The sequence below is a fragment of the Mastomys coucha genome, unplaced genomic scaffold (assembly GCF_008632895.1).
Source record: "Mastomys coucha isolate ucsf_1 unplaced genomic scaffold, UCSF_Mcou_1 pScaffold21, whole genome shotgun sequence".
Taxonomy (NCBI): Eukaryota; Metazoa; Chordata; class Mammalia; order Rodentia; family Muridae; genus Mastomys; species Mastomys coucha.
In genome coordinates this window covers 100,383,130-100,410,206 of record NW_022196904.1, presented here as the reverse complement: position 1 = coordinate 100,410,206, position 27,077 = coordinate 100,383,130, and the positions used below count along the sequence as shown (strand labels likewise).

At 45.6% G+C, this 27,077-nt stretch overlaps 1 protein-coding gene across 2 annotated transcripts in view; it reads left to right on the top strand.

Moving 5' to 3' along the window:
* The window catches only part of Galnt18 (polypeptide N-acetylgalactosaminyltransferase 18), a 305,010-nt gene that overhangs the window by 205,834 nt on the left and 72,099 nt on the right, over positions 1-27,077 (top strand). For both annotated transcript variants that reach the window (XM_031387885.1, XM_031387886.1), the window contains exons 4-6: positions 14,895-15,078; positions 16,791-16,988; positions 22,545-22,659. In XM_031387885.1, the coding sequence (XP_031243745.1) occupies positions 14,895-15,078; positions 16,791-16,988; positions 22,545-22,659 (497 nt within the window). The remainder of the gene's footprint in view (positions 1-14,894; positions 15,079-16,790; positions 16,989-22,544; positions 22,660-27,077) is intronic.

Genomic DNA, 27,077 nt, shown 5'->3' with positions numbered 1-27,077 from the left:
ACACACACACTCACGCCAGCTGCTTACCAAGCACACAGCCGCAGACACCTTGCTCACTAGCTCAGCCTTTTCATCTAGGAAGCGCAAATACCAACAGCTCCTTTCTGGGTTGTTTAGAAGATTAAATAATGCCTATAATGTGTGGAACACTTCGCTGTGGGAACACAGCAGTTATTTAATAAATGCTAATTTCCTTCCTTTCCCCTTCAAACAGAGTGTTATTCCCTGGGCCTGGGGGTGGGTGGGCTGAAGAATGGAAGCTAAGGAGAAGGGCTTTTTCTCTTACACTGTCCACATCATGGGGGCCCACAGCACAGGACTCACTCACTTATTTTGACTGGGCTCTCACAAAGCCCAATCAATAGAAATGCTGAATTTCCTTCCTATTGCCAATGTCACCTTCTCACAATCGGAGCCCCTCAAGGATTCTTAGGATCCCCTGACTACTTTTCTTTTAATTTGGAATCATTGGTTATAGTATAGGCAGAATTGGGTTTTCCAAGGCTTCCAGAATCTACCACCCATGAAATCACAGCTCTTCTGCTTCAGCCACTCTGCTATCTGCCTGCTGAAAGCCAGGTTCTATACACCCAGCTTCCCCTTTTTTTGTGGATGTGCATTTTGAAAAGAGATGGACACTTCCTCTGTCTGAAGCACTTATCTGTGATGGCTAATACTCATTGTCAAGTAGACGAGATCTAGAGTTACCTAGGAAATGGACCTCTGAGCGTGTATGTGGAAAATTATCTTGACTTGGTTTATTGAGATGGGAAAATCCACCCACAATGAGTAGCACCATTCCCTAGGCTAAAATCCTGTATGAAATGAAGAAGGTGATCTGAGCAAAAGTATTCATCTTCCTCTGTCTTCTGACTTCAGATGCAATGTGACCAACTGCCTCAAGATCCTGTACCATGCCATGTACTGTTCCCTTGAAATATAAGCCAAACTCCCTTAAGTTCCTTGTGTCAGGGTTTTTGATCACAACAACAGAAAAAATAACTAAGACACAACTAGTCTGCCTCACCAGTCAGCTCTTCATGATTGATATGAATTGACAAATCCAGAAGGATAAATGGTTTTAAATAGATACTGCAGAATTCTTGAAGGAATAACCTTTGGAGACTTCCTAGGCCTCTGACAGAAGCCATTGGCCTTTGTATGTTTACATGCTCTCTCTCTCTCTCTCTCTCTCTCTCTCTCTCTCTCTCTCTCTCTCTCTCTCTCTCTTTCTCTCTCTCTCTCCCCCTGTGTGTGTGTGTGTGTGCAATGTGTTTTCATAGGAAAGAATCCTATGTCTTTCACTACACACCCATTGATCTCCCAAAGTATAGGGAGCCCAGCTTTATTCACTCCAGCTTCTGGGAGAAGATACCATGAGTCAGCAAGTCATCAAATGTCCTATCTTGAGAGAATGGAAACCTTTTCTTTCATACCTAGACAACTGATGATTCTTCTTGGTACCTTTCTATGGTGTTGCCATGTCTTGATCTGTTGGGTCCAAGGCTCAACTACAGACTTCAGACCCAGAGTCCTCTTAGCCTCACCAAGCACTTCCTGTCTTATATCAAATAGTGCCAGGCAGGAATTCACACTACCTGCCCCCAGTAACTGTGTTCCCACAAAGTGAATTATGCATGGGACTCTCTGAGACTATCACACCTGGCTTCCAGACTCAAGTTCTCTTTGCCTATTCCCCAAGCTGCCATATAGTCTTCCAGGAGGTTTTCTCATAATTCCCACCTCCATGGTTTGCTCCACTGATTCATCCATCATTCCCACATGTGAACCCCTTCCCTCCCATCCAGCCACTCTCCGTGGTAACCAACCTCTTCAACCCCTTCCCTCCCATCCAGCCGCTCTCCATAGTGACCTGTTCATGCTTTTCTTTTCTCCCCTGTTGATGGAGGATTGTATACTCCCTCCACTTCTCTCTTGAAATGGTGCCCTTTTGCAAGCAGCTTCTGTGAATCCCAAGGCAAGATCAAGGACACCAAAAATATGCTGGAGAACACTATCCACGGGCCTAGTCAACATTCTGATGGTTCTTAGTTCTCTCAAGCTCAGTGGGGAAAAGCAATACAAAACTACTCCTTTAGCAGTTCCTCAGTTCCCTGCCCAATTTAAAAATTTGACTGTCTTTGAACATGAAGTTGTTCAGTCCTGTAGAGTAGAAACTGAAGGACATGGCTATGCTGGATCAGAGTATCTCTCCCAGTTGGCTATTTATCCACAACAGTGATCTGCTATTGCTGTCCTTGTATTGATAGCAGCAGGAACCACTTCCACTAAGTAGATAGTTGCTTGTACTTAGTACAATGTTCTGGCCCTATATACTGATCCTTCACATTTCTCCAATGTTATAAAACTTTCTCCCAGAACATGGATGTCTCTCTTCCCATCAGTAATGTCACCTCTGGTCTTCCCGTTTTCTTTCCCTGCCTCCTTCCTCTTCCCTATTCTTTATGACATTCCCTCTACCTTGCATTGTGACTCCATTTTAAAAATAGGTCCATTGCTTTACCATCAAGTGGAGGACTACATCTCTGGGCTGTGTGTCCTGATAGCTCATGCTTCTGATGGGCTCCCTGAAGGTTCTTGAGGTGCCTGTTTATCTTTTATACTGTATGGTCTCAGGTCCCAAACTTATGGAACAATTGAGCAGATTATAGGAGTCAGTGTAAGTAGAACATGTGACCCAGACTTAGTCACACATTTGTGCCAACAAGGAAATTCCCTCAGCTCCTTACCTTCCTTCTGATTCTTTCCAACCACTGTCTCTTCTCAGACACACTCAGTGAATTATGGATGGGCAGTGTCTTATATTTGGCTCTCCTGGAGTACAGCATTGTAAACCAGTCCTGAGTCAAGGGAACCACACCCATACATAGGGTTCTTACTGTTAGACCTTTCCAGGCCCATGTTGACCACCTTGGTGAGGTGCTGTATCCTCCATACTTTTGCTAAGGGGGTGCACAAATGATTTGGGGGAAATGATAAGAAGTTTAAACTATAAAGCTGGAGATCTATACTAGCAGACATAGTGGGCTCTTCGATATGTCTTGTGCCCTTCAGACTAAATATCTCGGTATGTAGTCTTACTCTGAGGCTAGTCCAACCTTGCACCCATAGGACCCATGAGCTGTTTCCATGGTGAGCACCAGATCTGGCTGTCTCTTTTCTAGAGGTATGAGAATGCCATCACAGTGACAGAGTCAAGATGTGGCAAGGAAGGGCTTCAAGTACCTCACTAAGGTACCAGACCTAACCTGTTCCTGTCCCAGATACTGTCCATATCCACAGTCTTGTTAGAGCTGCCATGCAGCCCTGATGGCTTGGAGCTCACTGAAGAATGCATGGATTGTATTAAGGAAGATGCAAACCAAACATCTCTCTTCAGTAAGTGTTTGGCATGGAGCAGGTATCTGATTTTGTGCTTTACCAGATGTATTTAATGAACAGCTACTATTTTAGCTCATTTCCCAGAAGCCTTTTCTAAGAGGATACTAAATAAAATTCCATTATGACTTCTTAATGTTTGGGGACCATCTTTCAAGGCCCTTTAAAAAATTCTTTTTCTACACAACCAACCTACTTTCTCCCATTTGATCTATACCCCGACCCATGCCACACTGAGTCACCACACCTGAGACATGTGGTGTATGTTCCCATCTCTCTCCAGCGTCCACACTGTGCTTCTATATCTGGGATGTTTTCTGTGTCTCTTTGACTTCTCAGCAAAACCCCATCATCCATCTAGTCAGTACAAACTCAACCAACATTGTGTAAAACTCCAAACCCTCCTCAAAGCCACTCAATCCAGTGTTGCCTCTGCCTTTGAGAACCCCATTGAGGACAGTAGACTGGCTCAGTATGGCTTGTTGAATGCATGAATGCCCAGCCAACAGGAGCACTGTCCCTGGAGCCAAAGGCAAGCACATCTACTCCATTCAGATATTTGTTTAATGATTTGTTTCCACTGAAGCATGACCATGTTGGGAGAAACCTGAATTGCCTCCTACACCTAGTGCTCAGCACTGAGCTCACCACATGCCAAGTTCTGGGTAAACACCTGCCTGGTGAACTTCAGAATAAAAAGAGTGCAGAGGGGATGTGGAGCAGAGAAGCAGCAATATTTTCAGCTTCTCAGGGCATGTCTATGAAGAAAGTAATATTTCTTGGGTCTCTGAGGCAAGTTTATGGAGAAGAATGTGATGATAGATAGTCTCAAAATAGAGAAGTCAGGAAAAAAAATCAATGGTTTTCAAAGCCTAACCAACACTGTGCTAGTAGTATGCTAGCCTAGCTACAGGGGTCATGAACATCTGAGGGCAGCTCCTTAGATGCTCATTCCTCTCCCCTCCCCCTAAATCTAGCCTTGCAGTGGATATACCTGGACTAGCCATCAATCTCTGCCACTCTGATAGCATACTGAGAACCTGGGCTCTGGCTTTTTGGCAGCTTACAAAGGAGACTGCAGGACCCAAAGGTGGGTCAGTAAATCCACATGTCTGTGGATAGAGCCTAGGAAGAGGCCAATGTTAGTAGTTCATCAGGATGTTTGCGAGTGTGTCTCTTTAGCCTTGACTCACGATGGAAAACAGCAAACAACAAAAAAGTAAAAATAAGTTCTTTCCTAATAGACAAATCCCAGCAGTTAGTGAATTACAGGAACCAGGTATGATGTGCCTACTGCCTCAGGCAATGGTCTCCTACACATACACAAATACACACACATACCATACAAGCCTATATTTAATCCTCTTTGACCCCAACCTCCTCCAGCTTCATCAGAATTCAGACTATGGTAGAAAAGGCTTGTATTGAGCAGTGCTGACTCTTCTTTCTCTCTGACTCCAGGCTTGCTTATTGTCACCATGCCACATCTGAGGCTGGGCTTCCTCATTATGGGAGAGGGTGAGAGGGAAGCCCAGAAATGACTGTTGAATGCATGGATGTCCTGCCAACAAGAACATGATCTCTGGGAACTACAGTGCACTATATATACCACATCCCTTGAAAATTCTCTACCCTAGAAGACTAGACACTAGCATTGGACTTGGATTCAGACCAATGGGATTTTAAGCAAGACTTCCTCATTGTCACTGTGATATTAGACAAGGGCACTTGATTTTCTTATCTGTAAAGTAGGGTTTGTAAGTCATACCAGCCTTGTAGGTCAATATGAAGGTTTAATGAACTGAGTTGTATGAAATAGCTTAGATTTTTTTCTGGTAAATATATACAATGCCCCTAAATGTTTCCAACTCCACAGCTATGGTGGAGACATGCTAAAGAGATTCAGCTGTATAATCTACAATGACCAGGAACTTCTGATTCTCCTGCCTCCACCTCTCCAGTGTTGGGGTTGGTCAAGTCCTGCATGGCCTGAAGAGATGGTGTCACATGATTTCCCACCTCTGGAATAGAGCCAGCAGGGTGTGGGCCTAATGGTTGCTGGGTGTAAGGCGTGAGTGTGTGTGTGTGTGTGTGTGTGTGTGTGTGTGTGTTCTCCCTGCCAAGGTTATCAGGGAATGTCTTCTCTGCCAAGGTTAATGATTACATGATTATCTAAGACAGTAGGAGTCCAGGAGGTAAGGGTATGTTTAATGTCCTTAGCAAAATGGTAAACGATATGACCTTCAGCACAACCCTTAAGGCTGTGGGAAAGAACTCTGAAAACATGAGTTCAAGAATGTATAATTTCTCAACTGTGCATAATATAAGGATTAAATATGAATTATATGAGGGGCTTCATGGACCTAAAAGAACAGAGGCAGCTGCACTATGACCCAAGTTGTCAGAAAGATACAAAGGCAGGCAGATACAAAGGCAGGTGGATTCCTAAATTCATGGTTAGCCTGGTACAGAGGAAATTTATGACCATGAATGTTGGGAGTGGTGATCTCAAGAGTCAGGTCCCACCCACATAGCTTATTGTCTGTACTTACAAAGGCAAACAGATCTTGAATTATTTGCAATATTAAGAAAAATGTGTTTGTCCCCTTTTCGTAAGAGTTAAGAGGCTAAGGTCAAAAAATGGTGATTGGTGGGATAATCAAAAGGGAAACTGGGGGGCAGTGATTGAATTAGTGTCTAAATAAAAGACTGGGCTTTGGACTGCGAGAGCCAAACTGTCTGGTGATCTCTAGAGAATCTGGTCAGCAGAATTAAAAGCTGTGAGCTTGTACCCACAAATTGACTTCAAGTTGCTTACTTCACTGCTCCCAAACACCCCTTCCTCAGGACCCCCGACCAAGCTAAGGCTTGTCCTTAGCAGGGGTTATAGATACACACTACAGTGCCTTTTTTATGCAATGCTGGGGACTGAACTTAGAGCTTTACACATTTGGCAAGCACACTACCAGCTGAGTTATAACTCCAGCTCCAGTTTATGTTGTTATTTTAACTCCTTCCAGGGAACAAAGTATGGGAAGGTACTAACATAGGTCAACAGAGGCTTCTAGGAGGAAAGTCAGTAAGTCTGCCCTCTGCCCTGCCTTCTGATATTGGGACTCTATTATATTTTGCCATTCACTAGCTGTTCAAGTAGAAAAGAATAGCAGTGTGTGGATACTCAGTCTTCCTCTGTTTAAAATGTAACTTTTTACATTTTACACGGCAGGATACCAACAGGGTTGGATGAGATACTAAGGAATAAATCTGGTGGGTCCAAGCACAGAAAATGTTATAGGGAAACCCTGCTAATTAAGGTCAAGGTCTACCATTGTCTGAATAGTCTTCTGGGCTCATCACAAAATGGAGGGCTCCCTTTACTAGCAGAGCTGTGAAGAGAGTGGATTTGAGAATATAGTGAATCGATGACCTTGAGGAGCAGCAGTGGCATTCTCTGTTGGGCAGAGGTAAGAGGAGAGGATGGCCCAGGGGAACATTTTGCAGGCTGGATTTCCCAGCTGATACAGGGTGGCAATGACTCCCAGCCTGGGTAGCCTCCTTTAAAAAAGATGATGAAGCAAGAGTTCCAAATAAGGATCAGAGAGCAGCACTGCTCAAGCACACAGCATGCCCCATGGTCTCCTGGTGCTCTGTGCTAAGCCAGGTGTAAACTGTGTCCTTCAAATTTCACAGATGAGGAACCAAAGACTCTGGGAGACTAGTCTGCACTGGGCCACACAGCTAAGAAATGGCAGAGCTGAGAAGAAAATCGACTTGACATCTTTTCAGGAAGAAAGAAAAACAGGAGGGCAGCAGGCGGACCTTCTGAGTTCTGCCCTGTCACTCACCCCTTCTCATGGAACCTTCTCCTTGAGAATAGATTGTCTGAAGGTGCCCTGTGAGCTGAGGAAAGGGGTGTCACACTTTCCCATCTGATGAGCTGTGCCTGCTGTAGAGTATAAATCTATGTGATACCTGCAGGTCCCTGGGACTCACAAATCAGCCAGATGGAGGCAGCTGGGCACGTGGCCTAAGAAGAGGTAATTTGCAGAAGAGAAGATTTGACTTTCAGCCAGGGAGAGCCTAAGCATGGATCCCTGCTGGTAACTCTGGCGTTTGGGGTCAGACGTGAATCCTCACTGGGTTTGTAGAACAAGCCTTACTAGTTCCTCCCTCCTGTGCATCTGGACCATGCTATGTAAAGTACCAGACACTTTATTTGTCTTCATTTGATGGTGGTGCTAGTCTCTGAGCCATATGTACCAGGTTTGCATCACTTGGTTGGTGCTGTGGCCCTGAGCTTATCCGTGCACTTCTCTGGGCTCTGAGCATTACTTCATCTGAGGTAACAATAATCAAGGAGAGAAAGATTAATTTTCTATCATTAATGTGGGGAAACTGGAAGGGAGCATGTGGTGGAGCAGAGAGGCTTGCCTCATGCAGCCAGGGTTACGTAAGGAGAAGGAAGGGAATGGGAAGGAAGAGAGCTATGGGGAGGAGGAAGAGGAAAAGAGAAAAGAAGACTATGTTGACTACAAGGAAGACAATGACTATGATGAAGAGCCAGGACCCAGATTTCCTTTCAAACTCACACTCTCAATGACATTTTCTCTAACGAGGCCTCATCACCTAAGGTTGTTATCACCTCCCCTTAACCCATTAAGTTGTGAATTCATAAATGGATTAATAAATTCATGAGGTCAGAGCCCAAGTTATCAAGTCACTTTTAAACAATTGCTGCATGGAAAGTCAAGTCTTCAACACATGATCCCTGGGATAGGGATGGGGTATTTATAGTCCACACCATACCCAACTATACTATGGATGTTGGGAATGTTGAATGAGTCCTATATAAAACAAGTTTAGGACAGTACTGAACACATGGAGGTAAGTACAGGAACTTTGCCCATAAACACCACTCTATGCAGGGTGGGGAGTGCATGGCATTTCAGATGAGCTCTGTGTGTCATGATGGGATGATGGACAGAAGGCTATAAGAATGGATCTAAAGCAATGAGTACAGTGCCCATCACATGGCGAGTGAGGAACTGTGCCCTCCCTGCTCTGGTTATAGCTTCTGGGTTATAGTGCTGGAGCTGGCTCACCATTGTGAGCCCATAGGTCCTACACACTGCATCCTCTTCTGCAAACACAGAGCTCCCATGTCTGACATTAGTGGCATCAAGCTGGGGACTTGAAATAACATGTGCTGGGGTGGAGTAGGGGAGAATTTACACCACAGGCACTGATGGACATTAGAGATGGAGGAGGGCAAAGGAGGAGGAGTGAGAATGAGGTTTGATTAGAACTCAACATATCTCTGACTACTAGAGGAAGTTTTCATGCCCTCATAGCTAGACACAGTGCAGTGGGAACAAACAATCATGTAGCAGAAGAAAGAGGATGAGTGGGGCTGAAGCCTGGCTTTGGAGACCCTACTAATTTTGGAGCACATATTTCTGGTGGATTTGGGTGTTCCTGACATCAGGGAGCAGAACAATAAGAAACATGGGGCTCTTTAGTGGTAACTCTGAGGATTTCTTCTATTATTTGGTCAGACTACATTGGTTCTTGCTCCCAAGAAGTTTGTGTTAGTGTGCCTGGTCCCTATGGTCATGTTTTCTAGCCTTCTCTTGGGCTCCTTCATGGAACACTTTCCCAAATCTTTGCTGAACACAGCCAGCTCAGACTTCAAGTGAGGGCACTATTTAAGACCATTTGAAATCTCCTTCAGCTCCAGATGACTTTGAAGAAGTGTGGCTCTTAATGTAGCTGGACCTAAGTGTGGGGGACAGAAGAAGGACCCAAGGAAGGCACTGGTAAGCTGCCAGTGTGTTGACTTGAAAGCTTGTCTCGTATCTCACAGAAAGAGTTAAACATGCATCAAACTGGTCTGTTCCAAAATCTGTGATGCCCTGCCCAGGTTCCTTACCCACCAGTATGCCCCCCCCCCCGAGTCCAGATTCTTCATGGAGGATGGTACATATGGCTCAGAGACCAGCACCACCATCAAATGAAGACAAATAAAGGGTCTGGTACTTTACATAGCATGGTCCAGATGCACAGGAGGGAGGATGTCATCTTCTTCCAGCTTTCCTTGGCTCCCCAGTGCTGTGATGGTCAGCTAGTTTTGACAGTCATGCCATCCTTATGTAGAATCTCTGTTTAAAGTATATTGACATAAGATCTGTGTTTCAATGGCCCTAAATGGATTTAGAGAATGGCCAGTTAATCTGATATGAGGAAGAACAGCTGCTGCTCACTCTTAAAGGAATTAACCAAAACGTGCCATGTTTTTCAACTTTAAATCAACACCATTAGTGGCTAGCTGTTGTTCACACTAACAAGTAGAGGTGAGGCAGAGGGTCAGGTAACACTATGATCTAGGCTGGGCTTGCAGGGACAGCCTTGAGGTCAGCAGGAGGAGTGACCAGAGGCAAACATGACAGTGTTCTGTGCAGAGGACAGCTGGAGAACTGTAGAGAACAGACCAAAGCATGTATAAGGGATAGGCCGAAAGGTGAGCATTGTGGTTTGGATCTTCAGTGTCTCCCAAGGACCGTATGTTGGGATTGGTGTCCAGCTTGTGACACTGTTAAGGACATGCTGGACCTTACAAATGTATCCAACATTTTGATGTTTTAGTGTTTGGGTGTGTGTGTGTGTGTGTGTGTGTGTGTGTGTGTGTGTGTGTGTGTAAGTGTGCATGTGTGGAAGCTGGAGGACAACCCCAGTGATTTCAAAGTTGGTCTCTATACTGTTTATTTAGACAGTGTTTCTCACTGGCCTGGAACTTTCCAAGTGAGCTAGGCAAGCTGGCTAGTGAGCTCGAGGGATCTACCTGTCTCCATCCCCCACGTGCTGAGATTACCAGTACATAAAACTGGTTGGCTTTTTATATGGTTCTGGGGATTGAACTCAGGTCCTCATGCTTGCAAAGCAAACACCTTATCAACTGAGCCACTTCCCCAGATGTCACTCACTAGGTGACTAAGCCAACTTCTTAGTGATGCCTCCTATGCCAGAGAAAGAGTGAGGAAGTTCTCTGGAATCCTCATGAAAAATTCATGCTATGGTTTTACAGCATCCCCTCAGAGTGAGCTGCCCCAATGATATGGGAAGCTGTGCCTTTAAGAAATGATAAGGGCCTAGGGAGGTTGCTCAGGGGTGACAAGCTCTTGTTGCTCTTGCAGAGGATCTAGGTTTGGTTACCCGCATCCATGGGGGCAGCTAACAACTGTTTGTAACTCTAATTCTAGGGTACTTGATGTCCTCTTCTGGTTGCCATGGGCACTCCATGCATGTAGTGTACAAGTATATGGGCAGGGCAAACACATTTTAAAAATGACAAGCATGCAGGCCCTTCCCTTGTGAGTGAGACTAAAGCCCTTACCAAAGAGGCTTCAGAAGCATTCCATCAAGTTGGCTTCTTGCCATGCAGGAATAACAGCAAGTTTCCCCTTCTACCCACCTCGATGCTTGTGAATTGATATTAGACAGTCTAGCCTACTGAAATGTGAGGGAAGGGGTCTCTGCTTAATGACCCAGTGTGTATATTTGTTAGAGCCAGACTCTACGAAGGACTTGGACAATGACTTTACCCTATGAACTAATTACCTTCCCATCCCCCACCTTCTGATACACTGGAGATTAGGATTTCAATATGCATCAAGTGGGGCCCAAATATTGAATCCACAGAGACAATCTTGCCCACAGCCACAGCAACTGGGAAGTGTGTGAAAGTTGTTGAATGAGAGAATGAAAAAAAAATGGATGAGTAACCTCTCCCTGTACTCCTGCTTCCCACCCAACCTACAGCACACAGGGGGACTATGATCTAAACACTAAAACACCAAGAAGAGGTACTAGTCTGCCTGTCCTTCCTTGGCGAGGCTAGCCAAATTCCTGTGGAAAATACCTGAGCAGAGAGACCCCGAAACACCAGCTTCCCAATGCTTTAGAGTCTATGGTGTCCAGCTAAGCATTTAAACCAGATTAACAGTTGTGGGTGCCTCATCTCTTGTCTATCTGTGAGCCATCACGGTGAAGTACAACAGTGGACGTGATAAAGGGAAAGAGCTTTGTGTAGCCAGGATGCTGGGTTCCCCACACCTTTTTGTCACTGATTCAGTCTGAAGGAGTTTGAGGGGGCTCTTGGGGAACACTTTGCATTGGGCCGTGGAGCACAGCCTTGCGTTCTCAGGGTGTCATCTGCACATGTTACAGAAGTTTCTCAGGTGTCAGCAGAGCAGGAATTTGAGGACAGCAGGAGAGGGCTGAGAGCACCACACAAACAGGTGAATGTTTGGCCCCATGCAGGACACAAATTGTTTCTCTGTCAGCACTGGCTGTGGACAGCTCCTCCATTTGCTCTCAGTCTGGGAAAAGCCACAAAGAGCAGACCCCCTGCCTCCTGGCTTCCTATTAGGCTGCATTAAGTGCAAAGTATAGCTTTTCCACTGTGCGGTTTCACCCCTATCCTGCCCTATGATGATATTTTATTAAACAATATTTATATTGCTTTAAAAAAAACATACGTTTTCATGACCTATGGTGCAGGAGTGTAATCCCAACTATTTGGGAGGCAGAGGCAGGTGGAGCACCAATTGAAGGCCACCATGGGTAATTTAGCAAGACCCTGTCTCAAAACATATACAGACATATATCTGAGGCTGTAGTTGAATGATTGGTTGCTTGCTTAGCATGTGTAAGGTCTTGGGCTCAATCCCCAGTGCAGACACCCCAAACAAGTAAACAACTCAAACTTCTCCTGTAGTTTACATAGGGGAAACATTAAAAATAGTACATCTTTAAGGTTAGAACTCAAAAATCAAAGCCTTGGGTTAGGAAGAGAATTGAGACGTTGATCAAAGTACGATGGTGAGGCATTGCACTTCTTCCCAAGCTTTCCAACAGCTGCAGCCAAAGGCAGGCATGGTCAGCTGTGTGCTTGTGTTTAGTTAAAAGAGGAAAGAAACCATTTTTCTATTTTGCAGCAAGTTCTGAGAAATACTTTAAATATATAAAATATTTAACAAGATATATAATATATGTTATATATAATACATGACGTATAACTCACAGGCAACATGTAGGAAAACAGCTTCCCTGAAAACATGTAAGCAGCTAGGAGGCATCTCACACTTCTTTAACAACTGACAGAGGGTGAAGGAAACATGAGTGTGGACTTAGGTGAAAGTGCCTTACAAAGGCTGGCCAGAATCACACAGACCTACTGAAGCATTTCAACCCCTCTTCCTCTCCTACCCTGCCCTCCCTTCCTCTCCTCTCCCTCCTACTGCTTACTCCTCCCCACCCCTTCTAATTCTTCCTCCCTTTGTGCATTAGCAGTTACTAGCACATGTTTGTATCTGAGCACATCTGGAGTCCAGTTGACTGTGGGCAGATTTGCCCATTGGCAGCTTTCATCTGGTTGCCTGGTGAAAGAGACTATAAAGGAACTACGTCTCTGAGCAAAACCAAACCTGTCACACGGTGTCTTCTCAGCTGACCCTTCTGTATCTGATACCATTTCTGTTCCTCAGTTTTATCCCAACCATACTTTACATCAACACAGTTCACACGACTTTGTTTAAAGGCAATCCCAGAAGTCACTGGCATTCAAACATCAAATGCTGGTTGGCATAGAATCCCACAGTCAGGATATGCATCTCTGGGTAGCTTGTCAGCTAGCTTGTGTCTGCTCTGCATGGGTCATGGATTCACGTGGCTAAGTGATGACCTTAGCATCACTTCCTTATGGCCGGAGGATCTCCAATGGCCTTGCTTCTTTGTCTGAGCCACTCATCATCGGAGAGGCTAGCTTTAGCTTCCGGGTAGCCAGAAAAGAAAAGCTGGTTCTTCAGGTCCCCTGGGGTATACAAGGGAAGGTATGAACTCAATGTGGGGAGGTAAGATTCCTAGGGGGAGCCTTTGGTAGCAATCCCCACAGCACGCCTTCATCAGTGTCTGAGAACATGGTTCTCTGTATGTGCCAGCTAAGGTATGAACATTGTATGTATGAACATACAGGTTCCTCACTTCCATATGGAATACAGAAGTACCCTTGTCCCTGATAGATTTGCTCCTGGTAATGGTTAGTTGGCTCAAAATGAATCCTGCTCAGCGGACTGTGAAGAGTCCCAAGCTCTTGCTTCCCATGCTGTGGAGGCATAATCATCATGTCCACTGTGTCCTCCCAGGATGAGAATCCCCATTGTGGAGACAGAGAAACAGCATGATACACACCAAGTCAGGCCTAGTGACAGTGGATAGCAGCCCACTGACCCCTAGTTCCCACAGCACAGTGCCTGCCATTAATCTCCCCAAAACATGATCCAGGTAGAGAGAGTCCAAACTGAGTTCTTAACCACTGGGGTGTCTCTGGTTGGCTGATCTGATGAGAAGCCTGGTTTATCAGTTACTTTTCTCACTGCTGGGGCCAAATAACTGGCAAGATGAAATTTAAGGAGAGAGAGGTTTATTTTGTGTCGTGGCTTGGCAAGATCCAGTCTGTGGGAGTCATAGTCTAGACCACTAAGGTGGGAAGCAAAGTGGGCTACAGATCCACACCTAGTGACCTAATTCCTCTAGCTAGTCCCCGCCTCTCAGATGTTCCATGACCTCCAAGTGGTGTTCAGTGTGGGCTGCTGAGTGACCTGGGGAAAGGAAGAGTCCCAGTGTGATCCTGGGGTTTCAGGTCAGAGATGGGATGCATGCTGGTCTCTCAATGATGGGCTGGAAGAGAACATTCGGGAGATAGCTGAGGGGTGTGTAAGCGACCCTTGTAATAGTGCGACCTCTCCAGCAGGAAGGAGGGGAATGAATTGGCACTTAAAGGATGTAGTGGCCCCAGGTATGGCCCTAGCTAACATCCTCATCTGAGACATATGGCAGGGAAAATTCAAAGCAGTTAGTTCCTGCACAGTAAACACGGGACTCCATGACCTGGAAGCTGCGGAGTTGGAACAGAGCAGAGCCTGATGCCCTTCTTCACTGACAGGACAGCACCAAGTGGACAGAGGCAGGTGAAGGTGGCTTGGTGCTATCGTCCCCCAAAGAGTCCCAGAACAGTGTCAACAGCTGAGGACTAAGTGTTCAAGCACACGAGGGAACATTTGTGTGATATTCAAGTGGCCCAGGGTGGTCAAGTCCATAGACCAAGTGTAAACCCAACTCCGACATTCACATGCTGTATAATGCAGGGGAAACTGATGAGTTCTCTCAGCCCCCACCCCCTGTTGCCATGCTGTGATGATGAATTAGACAGTGCATGTGAGTGCTTGATAAATGCATGATGCTGGGGCTTAATTAATGCTTCTTCCTGCCTGCCCCTTAAAGCTGAGCTATGCTGGCCACCACTGGAGGCCAAAGAAAACCTGGAGAGTGGGGCGGAGTGCTCTTGACTCCTGGGAAGTGGTGGTATTTCACCCCTAGGATGTTTTGGTTGCTTCTGCTCTTTGTTCTCACTCGGCTAAGAGGCATTCTCTCACCAACAGAGGAGCTCAAGGAAAAGCTGACTGAATACGTGGACAAGGTGAACGGCCAGAAGCCAGGCTTCATCAAAGTTGTGCGGCACAGCAAGCAGGAAGGCCTCATCCGCTCCAGGGTCAGCGGCTGGAGGGCAGCCACAGCCCCTGTGGTGGCACTGTTCGATGCCCATGTGGAGTTCAATGTTGGCTGGTGAGTGCTTTAGGGAAAGGAGGGGTGCCAGTGTGAACTAACTAATGGGCTTGACTTGGAAGCTCAGTGCATTCTGAGAATCTTAGTCATGGGATGGAGGAAAAGAAGAGGGTCGTGGGGACAGCTGAGGTATGGGTGTTGAGTGAGCCAAACCTTGAGATAGTACTGGGTTTCATGTAGGGCAAAGGGTCAGGGGTCAGCATGTGAAGGGTGTGGTGACACCAGATCATGAAGACAAATACATACAAAGGGTAAAGCAGAGAGATGGCTCAGTGGTTAATGTTGGCTGCTCTTGAAAGGGACAAGCACCCACAAGGCAGATCATACCCAACTATAACTCCAGTTCCAGTGGATTCATTGGATTCATTGCCCAATCTTTGGTAGACACTGTACACATGTGGTGCATATACATATATACACATGCAGGCCAAACATTCACACATATAAAACATAAATAAGTAAATCTTAAAAAAAATAAAGCAGAGAGTTTCTGTCCAACCAAGCACAAAGATCTGTCATCTGCAGGCAGTAAAGTTGGAGTGGATACAAGATAGATGCCTCATCTAACCTCACAGACAGGGCAAGAACAAATGGACAGAAGTGGGGTAAGGTGGCTTCCTGGGTCTTCCGATGCCCTCAGAACCTCCATCCTAGCCAAATTAAGTCTTAGCAAGTCTTCCTTCCTCAAGTCAGCTCACTGAGGTGCCAGATGGGGTAAGTAAGAGAACTAACGAGAGGCTTCAGTAGCTGATTCTGAACCTTCAGAGGGCACCTGATGCTGGTGTCCCTGAAGGGCTAGGATGCTGTGGTGTTGCTCACTGTGCATGGCTCTGTGACATGGGAGCACAGATGCTCAGGTTAACTGAATAGCTGAAATATGTAATTTTCCGCCCTCTTTCCTTGTGTGCTCAGTAGCCTAAGTATCTACCCCGTTCCTAGCTCCATGGGGGCAGCCTCCGCCTGCGCAGAGCGGGGCAGCAGGGGCAAGCTGGCAGCAAGGAGTGGCAGGGCCTGCAGGCAGCCTGGGTGGGAGGCAGCATCATAGCCTCAAACTAAGGCTGCAGCACAGTCATTATTTTATTGGCAAAGTCCCTGTGTGCTGTTTGTGACCATTTAAAAAGCATTTCCACTGAATTTATGGCCAGCGGAGGAGAGGGACACTTACTATTTCAAGCTGATTTGAATAAACAATTATGAACAGAATATATTATTAATAAGAAGCTTATCATTCTTGTGGGCAAACACATTATTCTCCCACTACCCAGAGAGGCCTCCCTGGAGAAAGCCTGGATCCTTCACCCCTCCTGTAGCTGGGAATATACCATTGCCCACACCACCTGCCTCTTCCTCCAGAGTGGTCCAAGCAAAATCAAAACCCAGGTTGAAAGTTCCTCTAAAGCTTCAAATCTGTTCCTGATTTTTATTTATTTATTTATTTATTTATTTATTTATTTATTTTTGGTCATGTGGGTAAAGAAAAGAAATCACAGGGGCTGGGTGAGAATCTCTCGATTCAGCTCTGGATATATTGAAGGGGCCACTGGGCTTCTTGTCAACCTTGAAGTCCTTAGCCTAGGTGATGTCAACTCCTGGGGATTCAGAACACAACTTCTCTTCATCTTTGGGGAGCAGGGGTTCCTTCCTCTTGTTGCTGGGAGATGAATACGCCCACCTCAGCAGTGGTAACTGATCTCTTTCTCCTTCGTGCTCAGGGCGGAACCAGTCCTCACCCGCATCAAGGAAAACCGGAAACGGATCATCTCACCATCTTTTGATAACATCAAATATGACAACTTTGAGATAGAAGAGTACCCGCTGGCCGCCCAAGGCTTTGACTGGGAGCTGTGGTGCCGCTACCTAAACCCACCCAAGGCCTGGTGGAAGCTGGAGAACTCGACAGCCCCAATCAGGTACGACACTCTTCCCCTTTGGTCTTTCTGCCAAGGCCCCCTCAGTCAAGGATTTCCCTCCCTGCCTGAGCCCAGAGTGGCAGAATGGGAGTGGGGGTAGACAAGAGTTACAGTGTGATCTTTAGACTCTGCTCACAAACTCTCCTGGTCCCTTTTCAAAGAACCACAGAAGCAATCAGAACTCCAGACAAAGTCTCAAAGGCACTTATTTAAAAAAAAAAAAAAAACAGATTCATTTTTTTATTTTATTTAGGGGTATATGTGCATATGTGTATGCAAGTGTGTGTGTGTGTGTGTGTGTGTGTGTGTGTGTGTGTGTGTGTGACATGTGTTTAGGTACCTGAGGAGGAAGACATCAAATCCTCTAGAACTAGAGTTATAGGTTGTTATGAGCCAGCTGTCGTAAGTAGTGGGAACTGAAGAGCTCTCTTAACAGCTGGGGCATCTATTCATCTCACGTGTACAACTGCTAGGTATAAAGTACTGTGCTCAATGCTAGAGATTCAGAATGAGCAGGATTTGATTTCCAAGCTCTCCAAGCCTGGAATTCAGAGAGAATGAAGCACAGTATAGGATGAATAATTTTGCCAGGGAAGAAGAAGCATGTGAGCTGATCTTTAAGGGTGAGAAAATGACCAGGTTGAGAGTGACACATGTGACAGGAGAGGCTGAGAGAGACCACATGGAGGGATGTGAGCTGGCCAGCCCTTGCTATGAGGCCAAGCCAGACCACAGGACAGATGTACCTAGATGGTGTTTGGGTTTTATCCTATAGAACACAGGCACAAATGCCTCCACCTGCATTTCAAAATCATCCACCTCTTTCTGCCTTTGATGCTGTCTTCATAAACCCCTGAATGACTTCCTTCTGATACCTTAGGATTCCTGCAGTACTCAGCCCTGCCAGCCTTATTTCTGTGTATTGATGACTAAGTGGACATTTAGTTCCCACCATTAAACAGATGAATGGCACCAGAAGGTGACTTAGGAGGGAGGCCACCTTGGAATAAGAACCCAGTCTTACTTTGTGCTGCAAGAGAGAAAAAGATTATGAAAAATTTCATTCAAAGAATCAATATCACAAATGTTATTACTGGAAGAAAAATTTCATACAGGAAATAGAATGGAAGAAAACTCTCCTGTGGTTTCTTTTGTGACTCTCTCAGTCTGTCTTGTGTTGCTATAACAAAATACCAGAGTATGGATAATTTATAAAGAATGATGTTTATTTAAGTCACTGTATTAGAGGCTGAAGGTCTGAGACTGAATGGCCCCACCGGGCCAGCCTCTGGAGAAGGCCTTTTAATGTATTAGAACAAAGTAGATGGTGTCATCTCCCTTGTTCCAGTACTTAGGGCTCTAGTACTCAGGCAAGAGCAAAGAGGAAAAGAACCACATGTGGACAGGGCGAGTATGTAAAATGGGCTTGCTTTCAGTTATTTCTAACCTGTGACCCTGAGATACATGCAGCCCAGGACAGATATAACTGACACCCAATATGGCTGTAGTTAACAGCATCATGTCACAATGTGAAAAGTTGACATATCTGCATCAAGAATTAATCTGATCCCCTCAGAACTACATTTATTCATTGTCATGCATTTCACTTATTCTTTGAGACATTTATATATGTGTATGTCTTTTCATAAGATCCATCCCTCATCCACAGTTCCTCCCAGACACCGCACACAATCTTCCTTCAAACTTCATGTCTTTATTTTCTTACGCACTGAATCCAATCAGGACTAGCCACGTTTGCTTGAGTGTAGGGCTACCTGCTGAATGAGGAGAACCCTATTAAGAGCTACATTCCTCATAAAAACTGACTCCCTCTGGCCAGCAACCATCAATTGCCAATAGCTCCTCATGTGGGCAGGCTTCCGTAAGCCCCTCCTCCACTCATGGTGAAATTTTTCCTGGCTTGATCTTGTGTGTGCAAGCAACCACTGAGGAAGGCTCTACCTTCAGGGCTTATTTCCATAGTTCATTACTACATTAATCCTATATGAGTGTGGCTGCCCTGGGATCCACTCACCTCCACAAGCCTACCTCTTAGAGACCTCCTACCTCTCAATGCCAAGCTTCCAACACAGGAACCTTAGAGGGGACACACTCCAAACCACCACAGCTATCTACACAATTGTGTGCTATTAATTTGTTGGTAGCCTGCTGCGTGCTGGGGCCTTAGATATACACGGTCCATCGGATCCATCGTATAACCTGGTGCCGACTCATTGTGCAACCCCTGTTTAACACGATGAGAGCAAGACTGTGACAGGAGAATGGTCCTACTGAAGGCTGAATCAGTGGAGCCAGGTTCTACTAGGATCATCCAGACTTGGACTTGTTATCACCCCCTGCTCGGTTACTGTTGATTTGAGTTCACAACTTGTGTGGCTCATTCCTGGTTTAGCTTGCCCAATGTCAGAGGAAATTTTGCCCCCATGCTGTGAGGGTTCTTGCAGGAGATAATACAGATCTTAGCTGTCTCTAGTCTGCTCACCACCAAACATAGGGGCTGTCTTAATTAACAGAGCTGTATTCTAGGTCTTTGCTAGAAGAAACCATACTGACCATATATTCTCTATCACCCCACAATTAGTATCAGGAATGTAGATTAGAGAAATAAGATTCTGGAAGTTTTTGGATCGTTTCTGGATTTCTCCCTAGAGGATGACAGCTCCATAGAGACAGATTTTATACAAACACACTGTAAGCACCACAGATCTTCACTCTCTGGAGCTCTGTTTTAGTGTTTTGCCCACACGTTACTATACATAGAGCTCAGCACTTGCCTCTGTTGTGATGTGAAATACCATTTTTAAGATTGTTGTCCAATGGGTCCCCAAGGTCTCTGGCTGACCCACTCAAAAAAAAATCCACATGAGAAGTTTCTCTCAAATCTATTAATCAAAGAAAAAAAACCCAAGAAATCAATCAGTTCATTTCTACCTGAGAACTGTGAATTTTGTTTCTAAGAATCTGTATGTTCCTTTTCATTTAGATCAACAGGAAGCTCAGAACCGACATCTGGGCTCCTTTTTAAGAACTGTGATGGAGGGCTAAAGAGATGGCTCAATGATTAAGAGTACTTGCTTCTCTTACAGAGGACCCATGTTTTCTAACACCCATGTTGGGCAGCTACTGTCACCTCTAACTCCAGCTCTAGGGGATCTGATGCCCTCTTCTGGTCTCTACAGGAACCTGTACTCATTTGGCAAATTCTCTCTCTCTCTCTCTCTCTCTCTCTCTCTCTCTCTCTCTCTCTCTCTCTCTCTCTCACACACACACACACACACACACACACACACACAAATAAAAATAAATCCTTTTTAAGAACTATGAGAGAGAGCCTCAGCCTACACTTGCTTTCTAACTGCCTCCAAAATACTGTAACCTTTAGATCTTCCTAGATGTTATTTATATTTTTCAGCAGATTTTAGGTTTTTCATAAGCTGTGTCTAATCCTTTTGGGGATTGAGGGGAGCTGTTTATCCTAATTCTGCCTAATACAGCATCTAGTTATTAAGTCACAGACACCCTGAAGTGTCTGTAATCACTTGAGCAACTGCTCTGGATTTTGTGCCCTCCCTGGCTAGGTCTAGAAGTGAGAGGAAGGCCCCTTCCCATATGTTCTATGACTCTGGTTCCAAGAGCCCCAAGACATCCAATATTCAGAAGTTCGGAAGAAAAGATGAAGACCCAGCCCTGCTTGCCAATGCTTTCAAACCATCTTTATTTAGAGAGGTGAATGTCTGACTTCCTTCACTGCACAAGTGGTCTTCAAGAGTGGGTCATGTCCAGAGCCTTTGAGCTCTTTACCTCTCAGTCCACAGGATTGTTGCCATACAACTGATGTTGTAGGTATCAACGTTTCTGGGTCAGCGGCCTTGTTGATGGAGGGCCAGCACAATTCAACAATGCAGGGTGTGAGGCACGTTGGGGACAATGCTTTCAGAAAACTCCTTCCCGTTATGATTATGGGATCGAACCCAGGGCTTTTGGCTTGTTAGTCAAGTACTCCACCACTAAGCTATATCACCAGACAGTGAAGTTTCCTGCAGAAGGACATAGAGTTTGGTGCTGGAAAATGATTTAAGTAACAGATGCCCGGGGGCTGAGATCAGCCAGGGTCTAAGATCAGAGCTGTACTACAGTATTAGGGGGTGTGAGCATTAGGGAATATGAGTGGGGCTCACTAGTGAAGGGCTTCACAGAGAATTGCTTCCCCATCGGGGGAGTAAGCAGGAATGGTGGAGGCTGTGTCTGCATTATTTGCCATCTGTTGTCCTAAACCTTCCATGTTATCAGGCTACGCTGGAGGCTTTGGTGAAGGAGAGGAAGAGAGAAATTGAGAAAAGCTTAGGGGTGAGAAAACTGTCAATTACACGCAAATGGACCCATCTAGTTAGAACTAGAGATACACCTAGGTGCAGAAAGGGCTGTTTTCTTAGGGAATGCTGATGCAGGAGGATGCTCAGGCACACAGACACTCTAGAGTCACAACACTGGACTGTATTCTAAATGACTTTACTTCCACAGATTGTAGGTGTATCACACATGTGTGTTCTTAGAGTAGACTGACACCCTTCTTTAATGGAGAGCACCAAACCCAGCCATAAGAGAAGCATATGGGAATGACTGTGCATCATGAGAAATTCCCCAGGGTCTCTCAGCCTCTGAACCAGAATCATTGGCACCAGTAACATCCAATCAGCCATGATCTTTGCCCCATTCACTACATCTCTTTCCAAATTCCTCTGTGTCCTTACCACCTTTCCTAGGGACAGGTAGGTTTCTCATGCCCCCCACCTCCTCTAGTCAGCGACCCCATAGTGTCCCCTCATGTCATCGAGGCTGACTTGGAATTCTCTATGTAGCTAATAATGATTCTGAACTTATGATTCTCCTGCCTCTGTGTGCTGGGATGGCCAGAATATGCTGCCATGCCTAGCTTATACAACAGTGGGGAGAAAACCCAAGCAGGGTCTCAGATATGCTGGACAGCACTCCACTCACTGAGCTAGAGCCCAGCTTGCCCAAGTATTATAAAAAAACAAATGTATTAACACTGTTCTGCTTGAAATTTGTCACAGACAAGCCTTTACCTATAGATGAAATTTATACATTCTTTTTCTATGCTATTCAAAGCCTTCAACAACCTGGTTGTCACCAATCTAAGTGAACAGAGGTTGACATGTGGAGCCCCCAAAGGAGATAATGGGAAAGTCCAAACTAAAGCAGTCTGGCTATGTGGCTCAAAGTCCAAAGAAGCAATCTACACCAACAGAGTGAATGGCACTACCTCCCTTTACTAATGCACCAGCAAACATAGTGGGGAGCAATGGCTGGTCCCAGAGCAAGAGCTGTCTTCCCACTGTCTCAAACAGCTTCCTTGGGGTGGCTAAATGAAGATGAACTTAGAAGGCTACCCAGAAAATGAGGCCCTACCAGGTCTGGCAGCAGAGGTGGGAACCTTGGGGTTGGAAGCCCTTTCTCCTCAGTGACTCTCAGACCAGCCTCTGCTCACAGCTGGCCATCTCTCCCACCCTGCAGGAGCCCCGCCCTCATTGGCTGTTTCATTGTGGACCGGCAGTACTTCGAGGAGATTGGCCTGTTGGATGAAGGCATGGAGGTCTATGGAGGGGAGAATGTGGAGCTTGGGATCAGGGTGAGTGAGATTTCTCACACAGGGCTGAGCTCAGCTCCCACGATGGTAAGTGAATCAGTCTAGGGGTGTAGTGTTGATGAGCTCTTAGTTCACAACACAAAGGGAGCTAAGAGTTGAGACTCACACACTGACTGAATATCTAGTTCCAAGCCCTGGTACATGTACCTAGCCAGAGCCAGGGAGACTCAGAGCAACGCCTCTTAAATTTTCAGGATATAGAGGCTTTCAGAGTTTGCTTGCCTAGAGAATCAGACTCCCAGTTTAGCACTTCTGTTTAGATTGAAATCTGTGGGGTTAAGCAACAGAAGACACTGGGAGGCAGCTAGACAAGAAAGACCACCATAGCCACTTCCTTGTGGCAATCTACTCCACTGTGGTCCATAGAACATTTCCAAAGACGGCTAAAGAGGTCTAACAAGAAATAAATAAACTCCTGGAGTATAAATAGCAGAACACAGCCACATTCACTTCATGCCGCTTTCTAACTCCGCCTTGTGTTAGCCAGACTCACAGGCCATCCTGGCCCCTGATGTTGAGGGCCCTCTGTGGCTTACCAATTAATAGTGCGACTCTGTGAGAAGTGCCATTTTCTTTCTTATCCTGAAGAACATTTACTGGGCTTCCTGGCTTTTATCTCTTGGCCTGTGACAGAGAAGCCTAGAATGAGCCCTCTTCTCAGCCAGGAAGGTGAGTTGGGTGTCTGGTATTTGGTAGAAACATGGTGATGGCTATAATGAAGGATTATCTGTGTCCAGGAAGCACCCTGTGAAACCCATGGCTTCAGCCTTGGTAAGTCTCTCTAATGGTTCTGTCTCTAATAACCCATCACCCACACCCCACAGGTTTGTCAGCCTTTTAGAGGGACCTTGTACTATCTGGTGTCTTATGCTTGACAGATTTTCTGACTCACAACCAGCCATTCATACCTTATGTAGACCTCCTCCAAAATCCAGTCCACCAACTGCACCTTCACCATGGTACATGCATCTGGTGTCTCTAGGTCCAGTCCAGGCCTTCAGTTCCCACTCAAAACCTACCCTCCTCTCATCATTACCCTCCTCTGTTCCCACTCCACAGTGGGAATAAGCAGCTGGCCCTGGGCAACCTTCTCCTTAACTGTGCAAGGGAGACCCAGACAGTGAGCATCCCATAACACCAGAAGGAGGGAACAGCACTCAGAGCCCAGCTCATCCCAGTCTTAGTAGTAGGCTTTATGAACTGGCTGAAGGAACAGCCTGTCTGAGGCTGAGTTTGGAAAATACCTCAGACACCTGTATTCACTGGCACTCCAAGCAATTGCTTTGGAGGCAGTGGGAATGCACAGGCTGATGGGAAGCTAATGTATTCATAGAGGACAGCGCCTGCATAATCACCCTCATTTCTCCAGCTCTCCCTCCGCTGGTCATTTATTCACCACCCGCCGGCTTCCTCGCCATCTCATTTCAGCACTGCTCCTGGATAAATGCTTGCCCCCAAACACAATCTGTTTCACCAGAAGCAGCTGTCAGGATTCGGCCGAGCGGGCAGCACCGCCTCCGGTCACTTGTGTTCTCTGGGTAAAAATGTCCAGAAATGGGGAAAGGAATTAGATTTGTGAACTCTGCTTCCAACATATGTGTGAGTCAATCACGCGGTGGTGGTGGTGCCTGGCTCTCCCTCCTTAAATTATAAAGCTGTTTTGGAGTGTGGGCCTGGGTGAGGCTCTCAGATATGTGTTAAAATATCTTCGGGTAGTTTTGTGTTCAGGGTTTCAAATACAGTATAAAATATTGCCAGGCTTTGTTTTCCATCTCCCACCTCCCACTGGACAGAGATGAAGCATCGCTGATGGCTAAGAGTAAGGCGGCTTTTAAAACAGGGCACAGCCTCTGGAAGCTGGCGGAACTAAGTACACAGGGAGGGACAGTGTGTTTGTATTCTGGTTCTTCCTTGAGGGGGTGCAGAATCGATCATTTTCCATCTTCCTTTGTGTGGTTACCACTCCCTATTTTCTTCTGTGTTTTATAAGCTAATATCTCAGTGCCTCAGTTTCCTCCCTGAGAAAAATAGTATTTCTAATTACCCCTCAGGACTGTGTGTCAAACTGGAAGCCATCGCTTATCACATCTCCTTTATGCAGCAGCAACTTGTACAAAGCCCTTATCTGTTTTGGGACATATAAATAGAATTTTTTGCACATATTGACTACCTGATGTATGCCTGGGATCTTGCTAGTGGTGATATCATGAGCCATTTTTCCTCCACGTTCCCTGTGCATATGCATCTGGGATGTGCATGTGTTGAGTGTGTGTGTGTGTGTGTGTGTGTGTGTGTGTGTGTGTGTGTGTGTCGGTGTGCATACACATCTGTGTTTCTACATGTGGCAGCCCCACTAGGTTGATGTCTGGAATCATCCTCGATCTCTCTTCCACTGTATTCAGTGAGTCAGGGTCTCTCAATCAAACCCAGCACTCATTTATAATTAGTCTTGCCAGCCAGCTTGCTCTGGGGATCTAGGCTCAACCTTCTGAGGGTAGCGTTACAGGCAGCCCACCACGGCAGCGTTCACATTGGTCTTGGTGTCTGAACTCTGGTCTTCTTCACACTTGCTTGGTAAGTACTTTACCAGATGAACCTTCTTCCCATCCCTGGGGAATTTTAAAATGCCATCCAACCATAGAACACCCTAAAATAGATCTTTTATGGTATCTCCCCTTTATCAGTTGAAGAAACTGAAACTATGAACTTACATAGGTTCCAAGGTCATGCAATTTGTAAAACACAGAGAAAAGACTCAAGCCTGGGACTTTATAGCTCAATAGATATATCACAGTGATCAAGCCCAAGACCTCAGTCCTTTGAGACTCCTCCCCCAAGAAATATCACAATGTTTGTGCTTTCTTTCTCCTTTAGACTCAGTCTTGCCTGTTGAGTCTCCCTTTAAAGCCTTGATAATCTCATTTTACACTCAATTCTAGTAGGCTCCCACCCCTGGCTTTAGAATCTACATGGCAGTGAGGAAAAAGGGAGGCGCGCTGGAGTAGGAAGTAGGAAATAAGAGCTGACACAAACAGAAGACTGAAATTTGTATACTTCAAGGTTCAGAGACTTTTAGGACATAAGAATGTATTCCAGAACTGGCAAGGACATAAAAAAACAGAAACTGTTTTCGGCTCAGTTGAGTCACTCTCCCCTAAAAACATCCAGAGATCCTAATTCTTTACCTGAGAATGTGAGCTTCTGAGGAGATAGTCTTCACGGATATAATTTGGGTATAAGGGAGCCACACTGGGTCAGAGTGCGTTCTAATCTAATGTGTCTGGTGTCCTTATAAGAAGAAAACTTGGGCAAAGGTGAACATGAAAGGATATAGCCATGCCAAGCTAGAGGCAGAGGCTGGAGTTGTGATATCATGAGCCAAGGAATACTTAAGACTTGAAGAGGTAAGACAGGACCCTTCTTTAGAGGCTCCAGAGGAAAGTACCCCTTAAGTATCACACCTCCACTGGGGTTTCTGGCACCCAGAACTGTACATTCATTTTTGTCAGTTTAGCAATCTCCCATAGTGGTCTGTTAGAAAGCCAAGGAAACTAAGAGAGACCAGAACTTCAGATCAGTACATTATTTGGGAGACCTGGTGACATTTAAGCTTCCTTCCTCTCGGCCCTGTGCAATGGGCTCGCTTTGCCTGCGTGGAGCTGGGGTCTCAAAGGTTGTTTTCTCAATATAAAGTATAACTCACTTCTGGAAAACAAGCCATTTAAATCACGCTACAAAAATTCACACAGCTAGAGGTCCATGGAACATGAGGTGACAGCTTTTAAAACATCATAGAAATAAGAGAAAAGGCATGCATAAAGATGAGATACTGCAAAATCAATAGACAAACAAATTATATCTGAAGAGTCTTCAGAGCACTGAATGAGATACAGGATGGAAAATAGGTTGTATAATGATCTAATTATTTATTGTGTGCATATGAGTGTGGTGGGAGAGAGAGGGAGAGACAGAGAGAGAGAGACAGAGAGAGACAGAGAGAGACAGAGAGAGAGACAGAGACAGAGAGAGACAGAGTGTGTCGCATATTTATGTGGTGTGTCTGCACCTGTGCCCATGCATAGATGATGTCAGATGTGCTTCTCTGTTGTTCTCCTTCTTATTCTCTTGAGACAGAGCACCTCTGCAGCTAGACTGGTGACCAACAAGTCCCAGTGATCCTTCTGTCTCTGTGCTTCCCACCAACAGCTCTGAGGTTACAGATGCATGTGTGTCCAACCCAGCTTTTTGTGCGGGTGCTGAGATCTGAACTTGGGTCTTCATGCTCTGTAACAAGTGCACTGAGCCATTCCTCCAGCCCCTAGGAATTCATATTTTAGTCAGAAGATATTAAAGTATGAATGAGAAGACTTTTCAAGTCATTTGTTTAGTTTTTTGCCATG